The sequence below is a fragment of the Sus scrofa genome, chromosome Y (assembly GCF_054392235.1).
Source record: "Sus scrofa isolate SSC_HxYL_T2T_F1_AM1 chromosome Y, Sscrofa_HxYL_maternal_Yorkshire_Landrace_v2.0, whole genome shotgun sequence".
Taxonomy (NCBI): domain Eukaryota; kingdom Metazoa; phylum Chordata; class Mammalia; order Artiodactyla; family Suidae; genus Sus; species Sus scrofa.
The window spans coordinates 14,605,163-14,630,644 of NC_139402.1; the positions used below are offsets into that span (position 1 = coordinate 14,605,163).

At 42.3% G+C, this 25,482-nt stretch overlaps 1 protein-coding gene across 1 annotated transcript in view; it reads right to left on the bottom strand.

Annotated features, from left to right (window-relative positions):
• Positions 1 to 303: 303 nt before the first annotated feature.
• Positions 304 to 25,482, bottom strand: part of LOC146394387 (heat shock transcription factor, Y-linked-like) — a 60,491-nt gene continuing 35,312 nt past the window's right edge. Inside the window, exons 3-5 of the mRNA XM_085009140.1 lie at positions 8,203 to 8,323; positions 1,422 to 1,915; positions 304 to 630 (exon numbers count right to left, since the gene is read on the bottom strand). Of these exons, the coding sequence (XP_084865266.1) occupies positions 304 to 630; positions 1,422 to 1,915; positions 8,203 to 8,323 (942 nt within the window). The remainder of the gene's footprint in view (positions 631 to 1,421; positions 1,916 to 8,202; positions 8,324 to 25,482) is intronic.

Here is a 25,482-nt window from a genome sequence, read left to right on the forward strand (position 1 = left end):
AAACAAAGGATATGTATGTGTGTGGGTGTGCGTCTTTGGTGGGTGGGTCTGTGACGGGGCCACTTTGCGGCACAGTATGAAAGTGATAGAACACAGTAAACCAACTATGATGGGAAAATCATTTTAGAAAAAGAAATGCAGCATCCTTTTACTCTTAACTGTGTCAAAAGTAAAGAAATTGAAGCTATGAAGATGAACATACAAGTTTATTGCTGAAATAACAGAATTGCAGGAATTTGGTGACATTTGCCAGCATAAATGTTCATCTTCACTCTCCTGCATAACCTATAGTCCTTTGATAGGTCAGTGGTAATTAGGGTGATGTTCAGATACGGAAGAGGACTGAGGGTTTGGCCTTGAAATCGAGGCAACAGATGTGTCAGTGGCCATTGGCATTGGGAACCATGGATGGGCTGCTGGTTGCGGGTTAGACAGAGGGCCCTCAGTTGGTGATATATTCTGGTATCTGGTTGGCAAAGGAGAAGGCTCCACCCTCAGTCCAAAATAACCACTTGGGAAGTTAGAAATAAGGTGGTACTGAGAAATGGAAGTGGTAGTTGTAATGGAATTCACGATGTGGCCACTTGCTGGAGAGTAGCTGCTTTGTGAGTGCATGTGAAACGTGGTCAACTGACTAAAAATAGCATGTTGAGCCATGACAATTTGTCCTGGTGGCCTGACTGATGGTGATGATGGAGAAGAAAGACCACTTCTAGTTGCGGTAGTTGTATTAGAAATTCTCTGGCTCATAGAAGGCCATCTTATTAAAGGCACATTTAGGTTTGTAGAGGTTGAAAATGCATCTTCTCCATGAGTTTCTGCAGCCACATCAGAATTATGGTTATCCACATTACCCCCTGTTCTAGAGCGCTTCTTGCTGCAACTTTGAAGTAGAGAAGCCGATACTGGAGAAGCATTTTCCATCCTGACTCTTCTTTTCATCCTCACCAAAGATGGGGACAGCCTCGTTTAAAATTTGGATTATGGTAGAACTGCAGCTAAAACCAAAAGAGAAAGGTATTTAGTGACCTTTTAAACAAAGATACGAGGACAAAGAATCCATAAAAATCTGACTTGTTTCATCACACAGAGTTAATGTCAGGAAATAATACTCATCTATTACTAACATTTTCAAAAATTTATGTAGTGGGAACAGGCAATTATGGTCCTTAAATAAAAATGCCTGGTGCATTTACAGTAACAGTATGAGGTTCAGGGGCTTGTATTGGGTGAGGTTCATCGAGAAGGCTCCAGGTGGCTAGGAAATTTCTCTATCACCCCAAATATTTTATGACCAAGTGGCCTTCAACTTAAAACTGTAGCAGTACTTCATCCCACTTTCAAGGTCTACTATGACCCTATATGTATGAACATATTTGCAGATGTCCCTCTGTAAATAATAACTGGACATTTCATAATACCTTGTTCCAAGCAGAGACTTCATTATCTTCTGCCAGAATGTTGGCTAGTGAGGCAGGTCTTTGAAAATTCCTTCGCAATTTAGTAAATCCATAAAGGTTAAGCTGTCGAACTAAGCTTTTCATACTCTCAGTTTCAAAAATTCTGAAGGGAGCCTTTCTCTCCAGAACTTCTTTCTTGAAGCGTTCTTCATTCATCACGATCGAGGTTCCATTTTCATCCCACCAAATGGACTTAAATCGATCACTTTCAACAATTTCCCAAAGTTTTCTGGGAAAGGGCAGAGGAGGAAAATCATTATCTCCATCTGGTTCAGAGGCACACAATGTGTGGCATGGCTCTTTCATCAGGGAGCCCTCAGACAAAGCCTGGAAAGCTTTTTCTTCAATCTGAGACCTCAAGTCCAAGTCCCCAGTGATTGAGTTATCACACCATGGAGATGTAATGGAGGATTCTGAACCAGTTGGTGCATCTTTAGAAGACACACCTTGAATTTCTGAAGGAGCATGTGCCATCTCAGATAAATTTTTCTTCAGCTACTTTTCTCACCTGCATGGCTTTTGAACTCTGCAGTTTTAAATGCTGCTTTGGTAAGCCTACACAGATAAACTATCCAATCCATCACAATGGTTGCCAGCCTGAGTAGCTGTGACATCACAAGACTGAAATCTCCTAGCAATCTGAGCATCACCTTCAGTCAGGGTTTACTTCTCTATGAAATTAGCCCAGTTAATATAAAATATGAGCTCCGTACTTGAACAGTAACCCAAAGAGAGAAAAAAAAATGAGATCAGCAAATGAGATCCTATTCCAATGGAATCTTTTTACTAAAAAATCACATAAATAAATAAATCCATTTCATCCCTGAAGTAAACGCAAGTTCTCTCTTGTGCACATAAGCACTTGTGCCTGTTATGTAAGGCATTGTAAATGGAAGAAAAAAAAACAATGGCAAATTGAAACAAAAGTTATGCAGCTCTTGAGAGTGTATAACTAGAAGCTGTGCAGTATTTATATTCAGAAAAACATAGCCAGTGTTCTATGGTTGCTAGCTTGTTACAAAAGTGTTCTGATCTCTGCTGTGCTATGGGTTCAATCCCTGGCCTGGGAACTTCTGCATGCCCCACGTAAAGTCCAAAAAATAAAAAGACAAAAAGAAAAGAAAAAAGAAACAAATACACAATCAAAAACAAAACAAAACAAAACAAACCATGACCTTTGTCACTAACCAAGACATGGAAGGGCCCTGGGCACCAGGCAAAATATCTATAGCCACAGAGACAAAAAAAGATTGATGGTTGCTTGTGTTAGGAGAGGAAATGTGGGGAAGTACCATCCAAAGGTTATGAGATTTCATTGCGGATTGATACAATGAGAACTGAGGAATGATGGGTGTACCACTTTCTGAAGATCATATATGCCCTTGAACTGAACACTCTAAAACTTATACCATAATGTTTTCACATTGTTAAAAACTGACTGTGATCTGGTATCACTGATTTTATTATATCGAGTTTTCTGTGTATCCTACGCAAGTAGTCTGTGTGTTAAACAATATTCCAAACATTTTCCGTTAGGTTGTTGAGGGAGGAAGGCACAAGACCAAATAGTACATAAGAGGGATTTATTAGGGTCTCTGAGGGGGCTGGGCAGAGTCCACGATGGCATCAGCCTTGACTGCAAGGAGGTGTTAGGCTTATAAAGCATCTGTGGTGGGAGTCTGTGGTTGGAGTCCACGGTGGGACCTTGCGGCAGGGAAAATGGAGAAGAAAGGGAAGGTCAAGGGAGGTGTAGGGACTCAAGTCCCATGACAGAGCACAGTTAATCCGTGTAGGCAGTTAGTCTGTGCAGGCAGTTGCTTCCCACAGGTCCTCGTTTCTTGCTGCCCAACTTGCACTTCCACATTCTGGGAGGGGTGTCCACAGCAAGTCTCTCAGGTGAGCAGCAATAGTTGGGGTGTATGGCAGTCTGTCTCCATCCTCCTGGGATCCTCTCATTCAAGCCTTCCATTATATGGGATAGGGATGAATGTCTACTCTTCTCTCTCTGCTTCCTGCTGGCCTGGGGTGAGGAGTACTTGTGGATGGACATGGTATATGCTACCATAGAGGATGGGAAGCAAGGAAAAATAAGATTAAACATGGGTTGATACCAGTATTGTTGAAGGAGGAGTGTAGTTTCATCTGAGTAGGTTTTAACACGTGATGTGGTATTAACACGTAAATCACAGGAACTATTGGTCATAATACATGTTGTCTCCTTTCTGTTGCTATAAGAGAAGACCGTGAAAATATAAGGTTGTCGCTGCCAGCTGATGCTGCTTTGAGAACAGCTGGTGTCATCACGTCTGACAGGGCACATAAACCCTAAGTTCTTGGCAATACAAGGGATTGCCTAAAATTACTTCCATAAGATTTCCTAGTCTTCCTTGGATGTCTGACCCACAGCTACTCCATTCTGCCTTTTCTCCCTTTTGGCCCATGCAGTTGCCATGGTCAATGATCTCTGTATTTCTAGATGAGAGAAGATGCAAGAATTTGGGCCCATAGAGATCCTCACCTGAAATCGGTCTGAAGGCCTGTGCCTCACCCCTGGTCACCTCCCTGAGCTCTGCTCAGCCGGTGCTGCAGGTCAACAGCTGCTGTGCCTCAAGTTTTCCTGCACGGAGAGCCTCTAGGCAAGTGCTAACTTGAGGTCACAGTTGGCCATACTCTCCCATGGTCGGACATTTGACCGTAGTTTGGGGAGGCATTTCATGACCATTTCATCTCACAGTGCCAGCAATGAACATTGCTAGGTCTGGCAATGATGTCACAGATAGGCCACTCAATGTGCTAGTCCTGGACAAAGCCATACTAGGAGTAGCCAAAAGTCTCTGGACCACCCATCTTCCTCATCTATTATGGTCCAGGAAAATATTCCCTCTTGCTGCATGTTCCCATATCTAGAGACCACTGATCTCATATGGAACCATATATCATTTTCAGTGACTCAGTTACACTTCTGGAAATGCAAGAAATAGCAATTTTGTGGAGACAGTGAATAAAACATAAACCTAGAGACTCTCATGCTGAGAGAAGGAAGTCAGAAAGAGAAAGACAAACACCACATGATAACCCTTATATCTGGTGTCTATTTTAGAGCACAAGTGAAGCTTTCCACAGAAGAGAAAAACATGGATTTTGAGAATAGACTTGTGGTTTCCAGGGGGAGGGGGACTGGGACAGAGTGGGATTGAGTGGGAGCTTGGAGTTCATTGAGGCAGTCTCTTGCCTTCGGAATGGATAAGCAGTGAGATCCTGCTGTGTAGCCCTGGGAACTATGTCTCCTTACTTGTGATGGAGCAAGATAATATGAGAAAATAATATAAACATGTCTGTGTACCTGGCTCACCATGCTGTGCAGTAGAAAATATAGCAATATATTGGTGGCAATAAAAAAACAACTTAACCTATTCTGATAAGGAGTGGAAAAACATAAGAAAATATTTGTGGCCTCTTAAAAATTATGTGGAAAGCAGTATTCATAAAGTCATAAATGAAAATTGAAAAGCTTCACACAAAACAGCCCTGTTTTATCGCTGTTCAGCTGGATTAGTCTGTTCCTTCTCTTTAAAGGAAATTTCATTCTGACTTGTCCACTCAGCTGTACTCCCCAGTGTTCTTAGGCTGGTTATCCCTTGACAGTTTAAACATTCCCAACACAAGGGAGCCTTTAAATTTCGATTAATGTAGCCCAGGAGAGTTATGTCACTTGGCTAAAGTCTTACCTGCTGATTGAGCTTGAGTAACAGTTGAAGGAAACATAATTGTGCCCTTGTGAGAGCAGGTATTAGTTGGACAGATGAGGGGATCCCACCTAGGAATATCACTGAGAAGAGCCTTGGAGGGGAGAAACCCGCCAACGTAGATGAGAAGGTCAACAAATGACCATGTGGTCATGGGGGGGGGGCAATGTTGGGATAGTGGCCTCCTACTGATGGTGACTTCTTTTTGTCCAGGCATTGGTGTTTTTGTTATTAGGGCCTTGTTTTAGGGTGAGTTTGATGTCAGCAATTCCCTCTGTAGACCAGTGCAATGTGGATGTCCTTCTTAAGAGGGAACTAGAGATTTTCAGAGGTATTTTATTCACTTTGCTTGTGCATATGGTACTTAAGTATTCCCGACAAGAGACCTTCCATCTAGGCTGGAGACAACCCTTTAAATGATACTTTCCCAGAATGTATAACCCCCTGGTTATCGTGGGGCATCAGATATTCTCCCAGAGACAGATTGCAGCACTCAGCTTCCCATGCTGAGACTATGTTCTTTGTACCCCCCTTAAACATTGAAATATTGTAACACAGCCTCAAAGAACTATTTGGGAAGTGAGTTTTAGAAAGTGAACCCTAACCTCAAAACACAGAACTAGAGTATGAGTCACAAGATTGTCTCTAAAATGATCCTCATTTTCACCAGATATTGTCAACCTAGAACTGTAGAAGGAATACCCCAAATGGAGAACATATTTTCAAAGCATTTCTTTTCATTAATGGGTTTTCTGGGGAGCCAGGAAGAACCAAGCTGCCTCTTGGATTTCCCACAGTCATGGCTCTTGAATTCACAGCTGTTGCTTACCTATCTTCCCTCCTCTGATTTAGGGGCACACTTTTCCCATGCTACAAGGTCATCAGGATGGCAAATGTCTGAGAATGAGGGAGTAAGTTGTGAGCTATATCTTTATAGATTGGGTTCATACCTTTCATCAGACAATTTCTCCCCTGTAACACTGTAATTTACACTTAGGAAATTTGCAAATACACACACACACGCAGAGCGAGAGAGAGAATGCAAAATTTAAACACCTGGCCAAGTAGAATCTCACTTTATTGTAAAACATTACCTAGTCACTCAACCAAAGTAACAAAGGATTTCAAAAGCAAATACAAATTAAAGGCCAATCGATTCATGTAACCTGTTATCAAGAGTATGAACAAGGTAAGGTTAAGAAGGTTCAGAAACCTTTCTTTTAGCAGAGAGACAGAAACCTAATTCAAGTTTTACACGAGCTTACCTTTAAAGTTAGTTTATTTTTTAGCTTTAAACTCCCAGTCAGTCCCGACCAAGCTTGAAAATCCTGTCTAGTGTCCACTTCGCAGAAATCTTCCATCACTTTCTGTATCCGTATTATTCTGTCTGCTAGCTTTCCATTCAAAATAACAAGCTACACGACAGACTTACTTTCTGTTCCCTTAATAGAATGCAATTCCATTCCTCCTTCCTTCTTTACTGAAAACACAATGTCTACTTTTCTGGATGGACTTTTTATCACTTCTAAAAGTATGTGTTTCCTGGTACAGAACATCACAGCATAGCACCAAAACACCGAAAATAGTCTTAAGTGATGTTGCTGTCCCTTCTTAGTAACTGAAGCCTCAGCATCCGATTTGACTTTTATCAAACCTAGGTGCAATAAGAAAAGCTTCTGCCAATGACTCTGAAGACATGCCCATTTAAGTTAGATCAACCTACTTTAACTTTAATATCAGATGTTAATTTAACACGGAATATTTTCCAGTTCATGTGAATCTAAAATTACCTTACCTTATGTATTTTGAGAGTTCATATAAGAGTTAATTTCCTTCAAGCCAATTAAGTAGAGCTTTTTGATGAAGTAATTTTGGCAAGGCCACACATGCACAACACAAACAACGATACATACAAAACAGGAAGCTCAGATTTCCCATTCCAATGTCTCAGCCATGAATAAGGTACACCTGTGTGAAATCCATCAGCTGCAAGAGACACTGGCTTCAAACTGGGTCCCTGACAGATGGAACAAATCAAGGTCACTTGTCTAGGTGGCTAAACATCTTTTAATAATGTTTAGAACAAAAGGCCTACGATTTCTCCTTGACCCTGAGAATTCAACTTGCAAAATGTACCCCTATTCCTGAAATTTCTATTTCAGAAAGATGGTGGAGCTAAGGCTTCCAGATGTCCAGGCAGAACACCTGCATCTCAAGGACACAGGCAAATTTCTCTTGGGATGACTTTGTTTCCTTGAGGGCAGAAAACTTTTCCCTCAGAACTGAGGAGCCTCTTCCCTGAGTCTTAAAGGCCCTGTCAATTAGTCCAGGCATGGAGTTTGTGGGCCCTGTCCTAATATGTGTAGATGTGTCTGTCAGGGGAAGGCTGGCTGATAAAAGGGACTGAAAGAATGGCATGCCCTTCACTGGTCCCCGGGTCTGGATTAGTTTAGTGTACGGGTCAGACATGGGAAGGGGACATGGACCCTGGTTATGCCTACGATTCCATTAGTGACTTCGGTCAGGGGCCTGTATTGAGGTTGGCAGAGGTTTGCGGACTGGTCTTTTAACTCAGTTTGAACGGGAGCAAGCTGCTGAGCTATGGAATGGGTGGAGGTTTCCCACACCCAGGGCAAAAGAACGGAGGCTGGGAGAGGTAGCTTATCATGTTCTAGATGAGCAAGGGGGAGGAGAGAGGGCTCGGAAAGAGAGACAGGAGTGAGAAGTCTGAGGGAGGCTCTGAAATTAGATAAAATATCTCTGCCAAGAGTTGGGGCTGGGCACTTGGTTAATATCAGGAAAGAACAGCTAAAGGGTGTCCCTGATGGGGTGCAGTTTGGAAGGGGTTTTGGTAAGGGTTTGGAGATGAGACCACCAACATGCACAATCGAGACTTGAGAGGGGTGTTTGTGACCTGTTAATTGAGGTTGTGCTGAGTAAGTGGCCCCTGTGTTGATAAGAAAGGATACCAGCTTACCTACAACTAGCAGAGTTACCTGGTGCTTCACCCGAGTAGTAGTTGTGGGTCCGGGATGCAGGGGTTTCCAAGGCACCCTCAGTCTTCTGTGATCCTGCCAAGGTGGCTTGGCCTGTTGAGGTCCAAGGATTCTGGTCTCTCTGCAGGGAGGGGTGTGGCCGTCCCCTGAGAGGTTTCCAGTGGCCTCTCTTATCACACCTGCAGCATGGGCCTGGAGTGTCTTAGAGCCATTGTCCAGGGGAGAGAGCTGATATTTGGGGGAGCCCTGAATGGCAGTTGCCTGCATTTTGTATTTAGCCTGATCTCTTTTTAAGTGTTGGCTTTCAGCCTCTTTATGCTGATTATTAAAGACCTTGAAGGTGAGCGTGAAGACATCCTGCTGAGGGGTTTGAGGCCCATCCTCCCACTTTTGTAATCTGTGCCTTATGTCAGGGACAGACTGAGAGATGAAGGGAGTGTGGAAGGAAAGATACCCTCCAAATGGGAAAGGTCTAACTATGTATCTTTTTGAAGTGCCTCTGTTAATAAGGAAGGAAAGAAGATTTTTCATGTGGGCTCTGTCTAATTTCTTCTTCTTTTTTTAGTTAAGACCTGCTTCACATAGTCCTCCTATGAGACAAGTTACCATGTGACTCTGGTGTCTGAAGGCCTGGGAATCGACTGGAGAGTCCCAGTTTGGATCCTGTCTTGGGACTGCTACCGCCCGCACTCTTTGGTTCTTGTTTTGCCAGCAGAGGTCATCTGTGTGGGCCTGAGTGGCTAACCAGACCCTTTCCTTTTCCGCAAGGTCGAGGATGAAGGATAAGGTGACATCAACACCATGGCAGGTAAGGTCACAGTACTGAGTGATTTGTTCAAATTCCTTAATATATATGGAGGGATCAGAAGAGAAGGAGTCTCATCTTTTTTGTTTTTCAATTTAAGTGGGAGGGGTTGGACATGGAAATAGGGACATGGACCTGGACAATCCCTCCAGTGCTGGCAACTCCCCCTCAAGGGACCAAAGGAGCTGGTTGGGAGGTGTTTGGAGAAGGAGGAAGCTGGGTACAGAACTCTGTATGAGGAAGAAAGGAAGAGGGGTCAGTATCTGGATTAGGATTGGGAGAAGCTGAGGACAGCTTGGGTAGGGGAGTGGAGGATTTTGTGTTGGGGGAGAGCTGGAGGCATGGAGAGATTTGTATTGTGGAGAATAATGGTCTGCAGGATCAAAGCAGGAGCTGTCAGAATGAGAGGGACTATGACATGAATGATGGAGAAGAATTTGAAATGTGAAACAGGGAGAACAGATGGAGGTGTGTCGGCTGAGACTAAAGACACAGCGCCTTTCATGCCACTTGTCATTACACTGACAAACGTTATTGAGGTCACTCAAGCTATTTACATTGAATGTGGACTTGTGGTTGCCAAGGGGGAGAGGGAGAGGGAGGGAGTGGGATGGATGGGGTGCTTGGGGTTAGTAGATGCCTTCTAGTGCCTTTGGATTGGATTAGCAATGGGATCTTGCTGTGTAGCCCTAGGAAACCTGTCTGGTCCCTCAGGGTGGAGCATGATAAATGGAGAAAAAAGAATGCATACATGTATGTGGAAGGGGCTCACCACGCTGTACAGTAATGAAGCAGAACATGAACAGAACACGGTGGACCAGCTATAATGGAAAAACAAATACAACATCACTATAGAAAAAAATTGAAAGTGGCATTTTGGGACCATTGAGAGCCATTAGCTAATGTTTATCCTGTGCACACGGAGTTACAGAAGAAGGAAAGATGCTTGGACCTAACATTTCCTCTTAGGAATACCTAAATTCCATAAGAGGCAACCAAGCGGTGTGTTCTGTGGAGGAGTGGAGGGCTTCTTCACCATGATGAGGACGAAGAGGGGATGTGGGGTAAGGAAGGGGCCACCTTAGGGAGTGCCACTTCTTAGGCTGAGTGCCTCTAAAGTCTGGACAGTGGATGCTGAGGGACAGAGAGGGAGGTTTTTCGCTGATGTGGGTGTCCCCAGATGAGAGGGATGGGGCCAAGTGTCTATGCATTCTACAGACCTAGTGTGATGCTTTGTTGCAGAAGGTTGTACTCTGATGTGCCAGAGGAACTGGGGCCCAAGAGCCATGCTGACAGGAGACCCAGAAAAGTGACATTTTCTCACCCAAGTATAAGAAGGCAAGTGCTGGATGCAGAATCAGTCATGGAAAGGTGGAATTCCCCATTAGGGGTTCCTGCCTGACTGAGCAGGAGAGGACTGGTGCAGAGGAGCCTGGATCAGGGACCCAAACCTGGGTGGGTTCCAGAGGTTAAGCCAGGAAGAGCTGCCCCTGCCTGCTGCTCTCTGGCTTTCAAACCCAGGAGTTTGGGGCCCCACTGATCTGATTCCCATTCTCGTAACATTCCCGCTTGAGGTTTAGCACCATATGTGAAGTTTGCTGAGGGAGGAGTGGGCAAGGGCATTTGATAAACAGGAGAGATTTATTAATGGCTCAGGAGGGCACCAGCCTTGACTGTGAGGAGGGGCTAGGCTTATAAAGGATCTGTGGCAGGAATCTGCGGTGGGAGTTCACGCCAGGATCTTTGATGGGAACAATGAAGAAAGAGGAGGGGAAGGTCAAGGGAGGAGTAGGGGGTCAAGTCCCATGACAGAGAGCAGTTCATCACTATAGAAGTTAACATATGCCTCCAGGTGTTTTCCTCAGTCCGTTGGTTCTTGCTGCTCAAACGGAGCATCCAATTCTGGGAGAGGCTGTCCACAGCAGGTCTCCAAGTTGAACAGCCATATATGGGCTCAATGGGGGTCTGTCTCCACGCTGCTGGGAACCTCACATTTTCATAGTCATATTAGCACAGCAAATATGATTCTTGTTGGTATGTCTATCAATATATGCTAAGCATTCATGAAGTAGAGATTTTGTGTTTATGTAAGGCCCATACCATTAAGGAAATCCAACAAGTAGGAGATAAGTCATAACAAGAGAGTTTATAAGAAAAACGACTTATATGAGTGTAAGAGGAAACTTGCCATTCTTGAAAGAGCCAAAGGATATAATCCAAGATTACATGGAATAGTAATCTTTTTTTTTTCTTTTGTTAGAACAGGAAATAGGCAGAGGGGTTTTGGTGAGGAAATAAGTAGGGCATAGAGTCAGGAGCATTGAGGTTTCCCATAGGTTTTGTGACCAGGAAATGGCCAGGGGATGTGTGAGAAGGCTAGGCCTTCCTGGCATTATGGGGTTGCAGGTTTCCTAGGGGCTTGTGGCTGAGGTAACCAGTGTCAGGCTTAGCCTCAGGCTATAAAAGATGCATATGAGGAAAGGGTGAGAATGTTCCAAGATAGGGTCATGGAGGGGTAGGTGGAGAGGGTGAGAATTTGCCAAGGTATTGTGTGGGGTGAAACTAACAAACCCATAATGTAGTCAGGGCCATCATTGTTCCAGAGAGTTGGTTCTTATTTGGAAAATATAAGGGTCTCAGCAGTTTGGGTGCATTGATCTGGTTTTCTGAACATTATTGTGTAGGAGTCCAGAAACAAAGGAGTAGCAACATAAAATAGGACCTAGATTTTATGAAATGGTCTTAATATGGGATAACAAGCTGCTCCTTTGCACAATGAGACCTCATTTTTGGTAAGAATTTCTGTGGCTTCATGGCTGAAAGAAGTGTTACAAAAATGTTGTGAGTGGTTTCCCATTCCAGCTTTGGTAAATATTTAATATGTGTCAAAAATACATGATGCTTTCCATATTTATCACATTTAAGGACGGAATATTTTCACAACTAGAAAGAGTGTCTAGTTTGGCACTATGTCTTAGTGTAATGCAGTTCTTAAGTCAGAATGTTTTGTATTAACAAATGGTCGTGAATTTTCCTTTCAGTAAACATTTCATGAAGATAGACACTCCACGAAATGTAGTTTCATGAAATTTGACAGTGATTTCTCCTGATTTTTTTTTTTTTTTTTTTTGGAGAATGTTAGTGTCTATTTTCTTCACAGGACATGCCCTTAGATTTACACATGCAGATTTTGTGGGGGATTGGCTGATAAAATATTATGTATATGTGAAAAAAATAGGAGTTCATGTTAAGAATTTAAAATGTCTCATTAAACCGTGGCTGAGAATTTTGGGGTGCTAGAATGGCTGGATCATACATGAAAGAAGTCACCTTTGGGGCTATCAGGGGAAGACAGCCTAATTCAGGTGTCTCTGAGCTCCAAATTGCAAACTGTACCTTGAATCACAACCATAGGAGAGAGTGCAAAGTTTTATCTTGAAAAGATGCCTATAATACGTTGTATGAACTTACCTGTATAACGAATGAGATTTAGTTTGGGCTTTGCATCTCTTTACTATTTAGCATTGATGCACAGTGCTTTCCTTCCTCTTAGTCATGAGATGCTCGACTAAATTGGATGGTAATATTGTCTTTAATCATATATATGTGTGTACACATACACACACACATATATTTCTCAAAGGAATTTATCACATCTGTAGTTGTATAATGATCATAACAATCTGAATCCACAGGATTTCCATCCCAAAGACCAAGCACATCCCACCACCCACCAAACTGTCTCCTCCAGAGACCACAATTTTTTTCAATGTCTGTGAGTCAGCATCTCTTCTGCAGAGAAGTTCAGTCTATCCTTTTTTCAGATTCCACAGACCAGTGAAAGCATTTGTTGTTGGTGTTTCATTGTATGGCTGACTTCACTTAGCATGATCGTTTCTAGGTCCATCCATGTTGCAAAAAAAATGCCAGTATTTTGCTCCTTTTAAAGGCTGAGTAATATTCCATTGTGTATATGTACCACATCTTCTTGATCCACTTCTCTGTTGATGGACATTTAGGTTGTTTCCATGTCTTGGCTATTGAAAATAGTGCTGCAATGAACATTGGAGTGCATATGTCTTTGCGAGTCACGGCTTTTTTGGGTAGATGCCCAGGAGTGGGATTGCTGGATCTAATGGGAGTTCTAGGTTTAGTTTTCTGAGCACTCTCCATACTGCTTCCCACAATGGTTGCACCAATTGACAATCCCACCAACAGTGTACTAGGGTTCCTTTTTCTCCACACCCTCTCCAGCACTGATTGTTTGTAGATTTTGGATGATGGGCATTCTGGCTGGTGTAAGGTGGTACCTCAGAGAGGTTTCGATTTGCATCTCTCTAATAATGAGTGATGTTGAACATCCTTTCATGTGTTTCTTGGCCATCTGTATGTCTTCTTTGGAGAACTGTCGGTTTAGATCTTCTTCCCGTTTTTCGATGGGGTTGTTTGTTTTGTGGGTGTGGAGCTGCAGAAGGTGTTTATAAATTTTGGGCATGAATGCCTTGTCAGTCCCTTCACTTGCAAAGATTTTCTCCCATTCTGTGGGTTGTCTTTTTTGTTTTGTTTAGGGTTTCCTTTGCTGTGCAGAAGCGTTGAAGTTTGATTAGGTCCCATTTGTACCTTTTTGTTTGTGTTGTCAATACTGTGAGAGGTGGATCCGAGAAGATGTTGCTACCTTTATATCAGCGTGTTTGGCCTATGTTTTCCTCCAGGAGTCTGATAGTGTCTGCTCTTATATCTGCATCTTTCATCCATGTGGAGTTCATTTTTGTGTATGGTGTTAGGGAGTGTTCTCATTTCATCCTTTTCCATGTGGCTGTCCAGTTTTCCCAGCACCACTTACGGAACCAGCTGTCCTTTCTCCATTGTATATTCTTGCCTCCTTTGTCATAGATGAGTTGGCTGTAGGTGTGTGGGTTTACCTCTGGGCTTTCTCCCCTGTTCCAGTGATCTCTATTTCTGTCTTTGTGACAGTACTATGCGGTTTTGATGATTGTTGCTTTGTAGTAGAGTCTGAAGTCCGGGAGCCTGATTCCTCCAGCTCCATTTTACTTTTTCAGGATGTCTTTGGCTAGTGTGGGTCTTTTGTGCTTCCAAAGAAACTTTAAAACACTTTGGTCGAGTTCTGTGAAAACACTCCTTGGTGATTTGATAGGGATTGCATTGAATCTGCAGATTGCCTTAGGTAGTATGGTGATTTTGATAATATTAACACTTCCAATCCACGAGCATGGTATCTTTCCATCTATTGGTGTCATCTTTGATTTCTTTCATCAGTGGATTATAGTTTTCAGAGTACAGGTCTTTTGTCCCTTTAGGTAGGTTTACTCCTAGATATTTTTTTTCTCTTTTGGATGCGATGGTAAATGGGATTGCTTCCCTAATTTCTCTTTCTTCTCTTTCATTGTTAGTGTATAGAAATGCCATTGATTTCTGTGTATTAATTTTGTATCCTGCGACTTTGCCAATTTGGTGGATGAGCTCTAACAGTTTTCTGGTAGAGTCTTGAGGATTCTCTAGGTATAGTATCATGTCATTTGCAAATAGGGATAGTTTCACTTCTTCCATTCCAATTTGGATTCCTTTTATTTCTTTTACTTCTCTGATTGCTGTGGCTAGGTCTTCCCGAACAATGTTGAAGAGTAGTGGCGAGAGCAGACATCCTTGTCTTGTTCCTGATCTCCAGGGGAATTCTTTCAGCCTTTCGCCATTGAGAATGATGTTTGCTGTGGGTTTGTCATATATGGCCTTTATCATGTTGAGGTAGGTTCCTGTTATGCCCACTTTCTGAAGGGTTTTTTTTTATCAGAAATGGGTGTTGGATTTTGTCAAAGGCTTTATTTCCACATCTATTGGGAGGATCATATGGTTTTTCTTCTTCCGTTTGTGAATGTGGTGTATCACCTGATGGATTTGAGGATATTGAGGAGCCCTTGCATCCCTGGGATAAATCCCACTTGATCATGATATCCAATCCTTTGAATGTATTGTTGAATGCGGTTTGCTAGTATGTTGTGGAGGATACTTGCATTGATGTTCATCAATGAAATTGGCGTGTAGTTGTCTTTTTTTTTGGTGTCTTTGTCTGCTTGTGGTATCAGGGTGATAGTGGCCTGATAGAATGAGTTTGGGAGTATCCCTTCTTCTGGAATTTTTGGAAATAGATTCAGAAGGAGAGGTGTTAGCTCTTCTCTAAATGTTTGATAGAATTTGTCTGTGAAGCCATCTGGCCCTGGACTTTGGTTGGTTGGAAGTTTTTAAATCACTGTTTCAATTTCAGTTCTTGCGATTGGCCCAATTGTCTTTTCTACTTCATCTTGGTTTAGTCTTGGAAGATCGTACTTATGTAAGAATTTGCCCATTTCTTCTAGTTTTTCCATTTTATTGGCATATAGTTGCAGATAGTAGTCTCTTAGGATCCTTTGTATTTCTGTGATGTCCATGTTACTTCTCCTTTTTCATTTCTAATTTGATTGATTTGAGTCCTCTCTTTTTTTTGCTTGATAAGTCTGGCTAGGGGTTTATCAATTTTGTTGATCTTTTCAAAGAGCCAGCTTTTCGTTTCATTCATCTTTTCGATGGGTTTCTTTGTTTCTATGTCATTGATTTCTGCTCTGCTCTTTATGATTTCCTTCCCTCTACTAACTTTAGGTCTTTTCTGTTCTTCTTGCTCTAGCTGCTTCAGATGTAGAGCTATCTTGTTTATTTGAGCTTTTCCTTGTTTCCTGAGGTGGGCTTGTTTGGATATAAACTTTCCTCTTAGAACGGCTTTTGCTGCATCCCAAGGGTTTAGGAGTGTTGTATCTTGTTGTCATTTGCTGCAAGGTAATTTTTAATTTCCTCTTTGATTGCTTCAGTGATCCATTGCTTGTTGAGTAGCATGTTGTTTCGCCTCCATGTGTTTTCGTTTTTTGCAGTTTTTTGCTTGTTGTTGATTTCCGGCCGTATAGCGTTGTTGTAGGAAAGGATGCTTGATGTGATTTCGATTTTCTTGAAGTTACCGAGGTTGGATTTGTAGCCCAGGATGTGATCCATCTTAGAGACTGTTCCATGTGCACTTGAGAAGAATGTGTATTCCGTTGCTTTTGGATAAAATGTCCTATAAATATCTCTTATGTCCATCTGGTTTAATGCATCATTCAGGACCTGTGTTTCCTTATTGATTTTCTGTCTGGTTGATCTGTGCATTGCTGTAAGTGGGGTGTTCAAGTCCCCCACGATGATTGTGTTATTGTCAATTTGTCCTTTTAAGGTTGTTAGCGGTTGCGTTATATATAGTGGTGAACCTGCGTTGGATGCATAGATATTTAAAATTGTTATATCATCTTCATGGATTGATCCTTTGGTCATTATGTAATTGGCCTTCTTTGTCCCTGAAAGTATTCTTCATTTTAAAGTCTGATATGAGTCTTGCTCCTCCAGCATTCTGTTGATTCCTGTTTGCATGAAATAGTTTCTTCCATCCTCTCCCTTTCAATTTGTATGTGTCCCTATGGGTCTCTTGAAGACAGCATATGTACGGGTCTTGTTTTTGTATCCATTCAGCCCGTCTACGTCTTTTGGTTGGGGGATTTAGTCCATTCACATTATAGGTGATTATTGATATGTATGTTCTCATTGCCTTTTTATTTATTGCTATGGATTTGTTTTTGCTGCTCTTTTTTCTTCCCGTCTTCTCTTGTTCTTTTCCACCTATAGAATTTCCTCTAGTGTTTGTTGTATGGCTGGTTTTGTGTCGCTGAATTCTCTCAGCTTTGGCTTATCTGTGAAGGTTTTGCTTTCTCCTTCAAATCTGAACGAGAGCCTTGATGGGTAGAGGAATATTGGTTGGAGGATTTTTCCTTTCATCATGTTAAGTCTATCGTGCCACTCCCTTCTGGGCCTGCAGAGTTTCTGTTGAAAAATCTGCCGACACCCTTGTTGGGTTTCCCTATATGCTATGTGTTTCTTTTCCCTAGCTGCTGTCAAGATTTTCTCTTTGTCTTGAATTTGGGTCAGTTTGATTGATATGTGTCTTGGGGTGTGCCTCCTTGTGTTTACTTTATATAGTACTCGTTGTGCTTCCTGGATTTGAGTGAGCGATTCCTTCCCCAAGTTAGCATAGGTTTTGGCTATTATCTCTTGGAATATTTTTTTCTGTCGCCTTCTCTCTCTCTTCTCCTTCTGGCACCCCTCTAATAGGGATGTTGGTGCCTCTAATGTTGTCCCAGAGTTCTCTGAGACCCTCTTCGTTTGTTTTCAATCTTTTTTCTCTTTTCTGTTCTACATCCGTAATTTCCAATGATCTGTCCTCCACCTCTCTTATTCATTCTTCGGCCTCCAGGATTCTGCTGTTAGCTGCTTCGAGTGAATTTTTTATTTCAGGCATTGTATTTTGCATCTCTTCTTGTTTAAGATTTATATCTTGCATCTCTTTGGACAGTGGTTCCTGTAAGTAATCCATCTTGACCTCCAGTTTATTTCCAATGTCTTGCATCATCTCCAGCATCAACACTCTATAAAGTCTTTTTCCTGGAGGCTGAGATTCTCCTCATGGCCTAGCTGATTTTCTGGGGTTTTCCCTTTCTCCCTCATCTGAGTTATAGTTCTCTGTCTTTTCATGTTTATAGGTTTTTGGTGTGGTGACCTTCTTACAGATAACAGAGTTGTAGCCTCTCTTACTTCTATGTCTGCCCCCCTGTGGCTGGAGTCAGTTTGGGTGCTTGCTGTAGGCTTTCTGATGGAAGGGGCTGATGCCTGCCCCCTGGTAGGTGGAGCCGATCCTAACCCCTCCGGTGGGTGGGGCTTAGCCTCTGGATGGGATTAGAGGCAGCTGTGTGCCTGAGGGGTCTTTAGGTAGGCTGTTTACTGAGGGGCAGGGCTGTGATCCCACCTGGGTTGTTGTTTGTCCTGGGGCCTCTCAGCAGCTGACTGACTGGTGGGGCCTGGCATTTTCCCCAAATGGCCACCTCCAGAGAAACGTGTGGCTGCTGAATATTCCCAAGAGCTTTGCTTTCAATGTCCTTCCCTCACAATGAGCCACGTTCACCCCTGATTTCCCAGGATGTCCTCCAAGGACTGTGGTCAATGTTGACCCAGACTCCCATGGAGACTCTGCTTTGCCCTGGGACCCAGTGCATGTGGAAGTTTGTGTGCGCCTTTGAAGAATGGGGTCTCTGTTTCCCGCAGTTCTGTGGAGCTCCTGCACACAAGCCCCACTGGCCTTCAATGCCAGATACTCCAGCGGCTCTTTCTCCCCGTGCCAGATCCCCACATGGCAGAGTTTGATGTGGGGCTCAGAACTCTCCCTCCTGTAGGTGAGTCTCTGTGGGCCGGTTAGTTTCCAGTCTGTGGAGCTTCCACACCCCCCTGGGGAGGTATGGGGTTGTTTATATCGTGAAATTGCCCCTCCTACCTCTTCATGTGGCCTCCTCTTTTTCTTCTGGAGTAGGACGTCTCTTTTACGGTTTCCAGCCCATTTGGGTGAAGAATGCTCAGTCTTTAGTTGTGAACTTTGTTGTTTTTAGGAGATAAGTTGAACACCAGTCCTTCTATTCCGCCATCTTCCATATAGGTTCTGTCTTTAGTTATATTTATCCAGATGTGTACAGTTTAACTTGCAGAGAGACTGTGGATGGGAAGGGGACTCTACAAACGAAGAGGTAACTTAGCAAGGTGAAAAGAGGAGGCCAGGAGAGTGATGACACAGTAACTGGTGTACAGATCCTCATTTCAGTACCAGGCTCAGGAAGTTTCAGGGTGAGAGTAAAATCACTTTTCCTGTACTCTAAACCCATGGAGCAGCCGATAAAGAAGTAAACAAAGAGTTTGGTTAGGTCCCTTTGGGTTAATTCTGCTCTTATTTCTGTTGCCTTGGGAGAATGAGCTGAGAAAATATTCATGAGGTTGATGTCAGAGAGTGTTTTGCCTATATTCCCTTCTAGGAGTTTGATGGTGTCCTGTCTTCTATTTCAGTCTGTCAGCCACTTGGAGTTTATTTTGGTGCATGGTGTGAGGGTGTGTTCTCGTTTCACTGATTTGCATGCAGCTGTCCAGCTTTGCCAGCAATGCTTGCTGAATAGACTTTCTTTTTCCCATTTGATGTTCTTGTCTCCCTTGTCAAAGATGAATTGCCCATAGGTGTCAGGGTTTATTTCCGGGTTCTCTATTCTGTTCCATGGGTCTGTCTGTCTGTTTTGATACTAATACCACAGTATTTTGATGACTGTGACTTTGCAATATTGCTTGAAGTCTGGAAGAGTTATGCCTCCTGCTAGGGTATTGTTTCTCAGGACTGTTTTGGCAATTCTGGGTCTTTTGTGGATCCATATAAACGTTTTGATGGTTTGTTCTAGTTCTGCGAAAAATGTCATGTTTAATCTGCTAGGGATTGCATTGAATCTGTAGATTGGTTTGTGTAACATGGCCATTTTTACCATATTGTTTTTTCCATTCTATGAACATGGATTACCTTCCGTTTCCATACATCTTCTTTGATTTTTTTGATTAAAGTTTTATAGTTCTCAGCATATAATCCTTTACCTCCTTGGTTAGGTGTATTTCGAGGTATTTGTTTTTGTGAGGTGCAATTTGTAAAGGTACTGCATTTTGGTATTCTTTTTCTAATATTTCATTGCTGGTATAGAAAAATGCGGCTGACTTCTGAATGTTCATCTTATAGCCTGCTACTTTGCTGAATTTATTAATCAGTTCAAGTAATTTTTGTTTTGAGTCCTTAGGGTTTTCTATGCATAGGCTCATATCATCTGCATACAGTGACAGTTTTATCTCTTCTCTTCCCATGTGGATGCTTTTTTGTCTTCTGTTTGTCTAATTGCTGTGGCTAGGACTTCCTGCACTATGTTGAATAGCAGTGGTGAGAGAGGGGATCTCTGTCTTGTTCCAGATTTGAATGAGAAGGCTTTCAGTTTTTCCCCCCTTGTGTATGATATTTGCTGTGGGTTTGTCCTAAATGGTTTTGATCATGTTCAGAAATGTTCCCTCTCTACAGACTTTGGTGAGGGCCTTGATCATGAAGGGATGTTGGACTTTTTCAAATGCTTTTTCTGTATCCATTGAGATTATCATATGATTTTTGATTTTGTTAATGTGGTGTATGACGTTAATTCATTTGTTTATGTGGAATCATCCTCGTGAACCTGGGATGAAGCCTACCTGGCATGGTGTATGATTTTTTTGATGTGTTGTTGGATTCGGTTGGCTCAGCTTTTGTTGAGAATTTTTGCATCAATATTCATCCAAGATATTGGCCGATAGTTTTGTTTTTCAGTGGTATCTTTGTCTGCTTTTGGAATGAGGGTGATGGTGGCATCATAGAATGTCTTTGGGAGTATTCCTTCTTCTTCAACCTTTTGAAAGAGTTTAAGGAGGATGGGCACCAATTCCTCTTTATATGTTAGATATAATTCCCCTGTGAAGCCATCTGGTCCTGGGCAATTTTTAGGGAGTGTTTTTATGACATCTTCAATTTCATTTCTAGTGAGTGGTCTGTTCAGTTGGTCTGTTTTCCTTGATTCAATTATGGCAGGCTGTAAGATTCTAGACAGTTCTCAATTTCTTCCAGATTGTCAAATTTGTTGGCATGTAGTTGTTCAGAGTATTCTCTTATTGTTTTCGTATTTCTGCTGTATCTGTTGTGATTTCTTCTTTTTCATTTCTAATTTTGATTATTTGGTTTCTTTCTCTCCTCTTTTTAGTGAGGCTGGTCAGGGGTTTGTCAATTTTTCTTACCTTTTCAAAGAACCAACTCTTGGTTTTATTAATTTTCTCTATTCTTTTTGAATCTCGATTTTATTGATTCCTCTTGGATCCGTATACTTTCCTTCCTCCTGCTGACTTTAGTTTTTTTTTGTTCTTTTTCTAACTCGTTTAGGTGGAGGGTTAAGTTGTTAATTTGGGCTCTTTCTTCTTTTTTGAGAAAGGCCTGTATTGCTATAAATTTCCCTCTGAGCCCTGCTTTTGCAGCATCCCGTAGATTTTGAGAGGATGTGTCTTTCTTCATTATCATTTGTCTCAAGGTATTTTTTAATTTCCTTCTTGATTTCCTCATTGACCCATTGTTTTTTTAGTAGCATGTTGTTTAGTCTCAATGTAGTAGGTTTTTTCTCTTTCCTCTTCCCATGGTTGATTTCTAATTTCATGGCAATTTGGTCAGAGAAGTTACTTGGAATAATTTCCATGCTCCTAAATTTGTTGAGGTTAGCTTTGTGTCCCAATATGTGGTCGATTCTTGAGAATGTTCCCTGTGAACTTGAGAAGAATGTGTACTCTGATTTTTTTGGATGTAGTGTCCTGAAGATATCAATTAAGTCCAATTTTTCTATTGTTTCCTTTAGGATCTCAGTTCTATATTGTTTTTCTGTCTAGAGGATCTGTCCATTGATGAGAGGGGGGTGTTACGGTCTCCTACTATGATTGTATTCCCATCAATATCTCCTTTACGTCTGTTAATATTTGTTGTATGTATCTGGGTGCTCCTATATTTGGGGCATATATGTTGATGATAGTAACATCCTCTCCTTGGGTGGATCCCTTAATCATTACGTAGTGTCCTTCTTTGTCTTTCTTTATGTCTTTTGTTTTAAAGTCTATTTGGTCTGATGTGAGTGTTGCAACTCCTGCTTTTCTGTCATGTGTATTGGCGTGAGATATTTTCCCCCACCATTTCACTTCCAATCTGTATGTATCCTTTGCCCTAAGGTGAGTTTCTTGTAGGCAGCATATTGAATGTTTTTGCCTTTTTATCGACTCATCCACTCTGTGACTTTTGATTGGGGCATTCAGTCCATTGACATTTAAGGTGATAATTGATAGATGGTAATTTATTGCCTTTTTAAACCTCATGTTCAATTGATTATACGGTTCTCCATTCTTCCTTTCTTTTTTGGTTGGATGGTCTCCAGTTATTATCTGCTTGAGTGTTTTTTTTTTTTTTTTTCATTTTTTGCGAATGCACTGTTTGGTTTTGGCTTGTGGTTGCCCTGTTTTTTTTTTTTTTTTTATATATGCTAACCCCTTCCTATAATTGTGTGCTTTAGCCTGATGGTCCTGTTAGTTCAAACACTGCATTACCATATAAAAATTAAGAAGAGAAACAAAGGGTCTCTTTATTTCCTCACGTCCCTTGCCCACATTTTCTGATTTTGATGACTCTTTTTATTTTTGCTTTTTAATATTGTTATGTTTTAATCTTGTTCATGATTAAATCTGTATGGTGGCTTATTTGAGTGACTTCTCTCTGGTTGTGGTTTCCTCCATCCTAGTTCTTCGTCCTCTTTTTTTTCTTTTTTCTCCCTTTCTTTCCTTCCTTTCCTTTTGGTTTAGAGAAGCCCTTTCAGTATTTCTTGTAGCCTAGGTTTTGTACTGCTGTATTCTTTTAGCTTTTGTTTGTTGGAAGAAAAATTTATTTCCCCTTCTATTTTAAATGATATTCTTGCTGGATAGTTAATTTCTTCAAATATATTTTCTACTCCTTTATCTTTTTCTACTCCTTGTGCAATTCCTATTATGTGTAGATTGGCCTGTTCTATATAATCTCATAGGCATCTTATATTGCTTTCCTGTTTTTTCATTTGGTTTTCTGTCTGCTGCCCTGATTGGGTGATTACCATTATTCTATCTTCCACATCACTGATTCGTTCTTCTGCATTATTCCTTCTGGTTTTTACTGCCTTTAGTTCAGTTTGCATCTCTCAAACGAATGTTCTAGGTATTCTTGGTTCCTCCTTATATTTTCTAGTTTCTTTCTGAGGGTGTCTGCATTACTGTTCCTATCTTCTCTTATTTCCTTCAGTATTTTCACTATTTCTCTTTCGAACTCCAGGTCTGTCATGCTGCAGAGTCTTGTTTCCTTGTTGACTGCTTTAGGTGAGTTCTCCTGTGGGTTTCCCTGGGGGTGATTTCTCAGCTTCTCATCTTGCTTGTTGTTTTCTTTTTCCTGGTGGAGTTGTACTCTCCGTGGCCAGTCAGTGTTTGTCTTGTCACTGCCATGGAATGTTTCCTGAGGGCTGGCATTGTTGGCCAGTCTTCTTTGAGGCAATGTGGCTTTTCTGGAGTGTTGGTGGGGCTAACAGGGTCTCTCTGAAGCAAATGAGGACTTCCTGAGTGCAGACAGGACTGGGAGGTCCACACCACGGTGGGAGCAGATTTCACTCGGCCAGGCAGAGCTTTCTCTGGTGTTTTTGGGCTATGGGGCTCATGCAGGGTGCTGGTGGTGCTGAGCAGCTGTTCTGCAGGAGTGCAACACCCCCCAAGGGCTGCATCAGCTCTCTGGGTCACTGAGAACTGAAGAAGCTCTTCCCCAGGGCAGCCTGATTCAGAAGAACTGTCTGAGAAAGTAGGCAGATCTTTTCATGGCCCAGGCAATCTTGTTCTAGCTTTTGTGAGCTGTGGGGAATCTTGCAGCTGGGCAGATGTTCTATTGGAGAGGAGCACCCTCCAAGGGCTGGAGCAGATAGCTGGGCCACTGTGAACCCACGAGGCTCTTCCCCAGGGCAGCCCAAGTTGGAAAGACTGTCCAAGAATTAGGCAGAGCTTTTCACAGCCTGGCCAACTTGTTCTAGCATTTTCTGAGCTGCAGGGGCACCTGCAGGGGGCTGGTAGTGCTGGGAAGCTATTCCATGGGAGTGCGGCACCCCTGAAGGGCTGGAGTGGCTACTTGGCTGCTGTGAACCCAAGAGTCTCTTCCCCAGGGTAGCCCAACTTGGGAGGTCTTTCTGAGAATTCAGCAGATCTTTTCATGGCCTTGCCAAGCTTGTTCTAGTTTTTCTGGGCTCAGGCCTTTTCCCAGGTGCTGGCTGTGTTTGTTCCTGCTCCATGGGGGTAGACCCACCAAAGGGCAAGCAGGCCATGGCAGGGACAGCCCCTGTGGCATTAGGCTTTCAGCAATTGTTGAGGCCAATCCTCCTGGATGGCAGGCAGCCCCAGGTCCTGTGTGTGCATAAGGAGTTGTGAGTGGGGGGGATGAAATTGGAAACCCAGCTTTCTGATAGTTAGAGGACCAGTAAGCTTGCTGTGGCATGGGGAGTATTCTATGGGCCCCAACCCTTCTTCTCTCCCCTGCTCAACACTGATGCAGACTTAGCTCTTCTCCCAGGTTCCATTTGATGTGGTTTTCCACTTCCCCACCTTTAGCGTATTGCTCTCTCCCCCTGTGATGCTCTGTTTTCTACTCTCCGAGGCAGTCTCTGACCGTCAAATTTGACAGACTGGTTTCTAGATCTCCAAAGCAGTCTACACTCCACCCTGCCCCCACAGCCCTTTCACAGCGACTAACCTTCAGAGCCAAGGTCTTAGTGCCCCGCCCTCCCCAGGCATCTCAAATTTTGGTGACTGTGCCTGTAGTTCAGATGATCTGTTCCGTTCTCACTCTGCTTTTCAGAACTCTGAGTTAGTGCTACACTCTTTTCTGCATCTGGAGACTCCTCTGGTTTGGTTGATCTTTCAGTTGAGTAGGTGACTTTCCAGGGTGTGGGAACACTTTCTCCTTCACAGTCCCCTTTCAGAAGTGTTGGTCCAGCTTGGATTCACCTTCTCTCACTCTCCTCTTACCTCTTGCTTTATCAATTAATGTCACGAGATTCTTGCCATTATTAGAGTTCAGGTTCTTCTGCCAGTGATTGGTTGCTGTTCTGTATGAGTCATTTATCCTGTAGATTTTTGTGTGTGTGTGTTTGTGGGAGAGGGTGAGAATGTCCCCCTACACTTCTGCCATTTTGCCTCCCTCCCTATGTCCATTTTAGTTTTGATTTGCATTCTTTGATAATTAGTGAAGCTGAGCCTATTATTTTTCATGGGCCTATTATTATCTTTGGAGAAATGTCTCTCCAGTTCTTCTGCCAATTGTTCAATTGGTTGTTGTATTTTTGAAATTATTTCCTCATATTTCATAATTCTCTTTTTGCTTTTTTCATTGTTTCCTTAGCTGTTAAAAAAAAAAGTTTGTAATTTTGACTTGGTCCTATTGTGTTTATTTATTTACTGCATTTATTTCATCATCTGTGAGACTGATCTAGGAATGCAGTAATACAGTGGATGTCTGATGCAGGTTTAAGTCTTTAAGCCAGTTTGAGTTTAATCCTGTGCATGGTGTGAGTCTGTGTTCTAGGTTCATTTATTTACATGCAACTAAACAGTTTTCAAAGGACCAGTTGCTGAAAAGATCCTCATTTTCCCAATTTGTATTCTTGGCTCCTTTGTCAAAATCAATTGACCAGAGGTGTTTTGATTTATTTCTGCATCCTCTGCTCTCTTCCTTTCATCTGTACGTATGTTTTTGAACCAGCATCAAACTATCTTGATTCCTGTAGCTTAGTAATGTTACTTGAAGTCTGGGAGAGGTATTCCTCCTGGTTTTTTTTTTTTTTTTTACTTGAGCATTGCTTTGGCAGTTCTGTGTACTTTATGGTTCCATGTAAATGTTGGGATTGTGATTTGCGTTCTGTGAAAAATGGCACAGGTCATTTGATAGGGTTTAC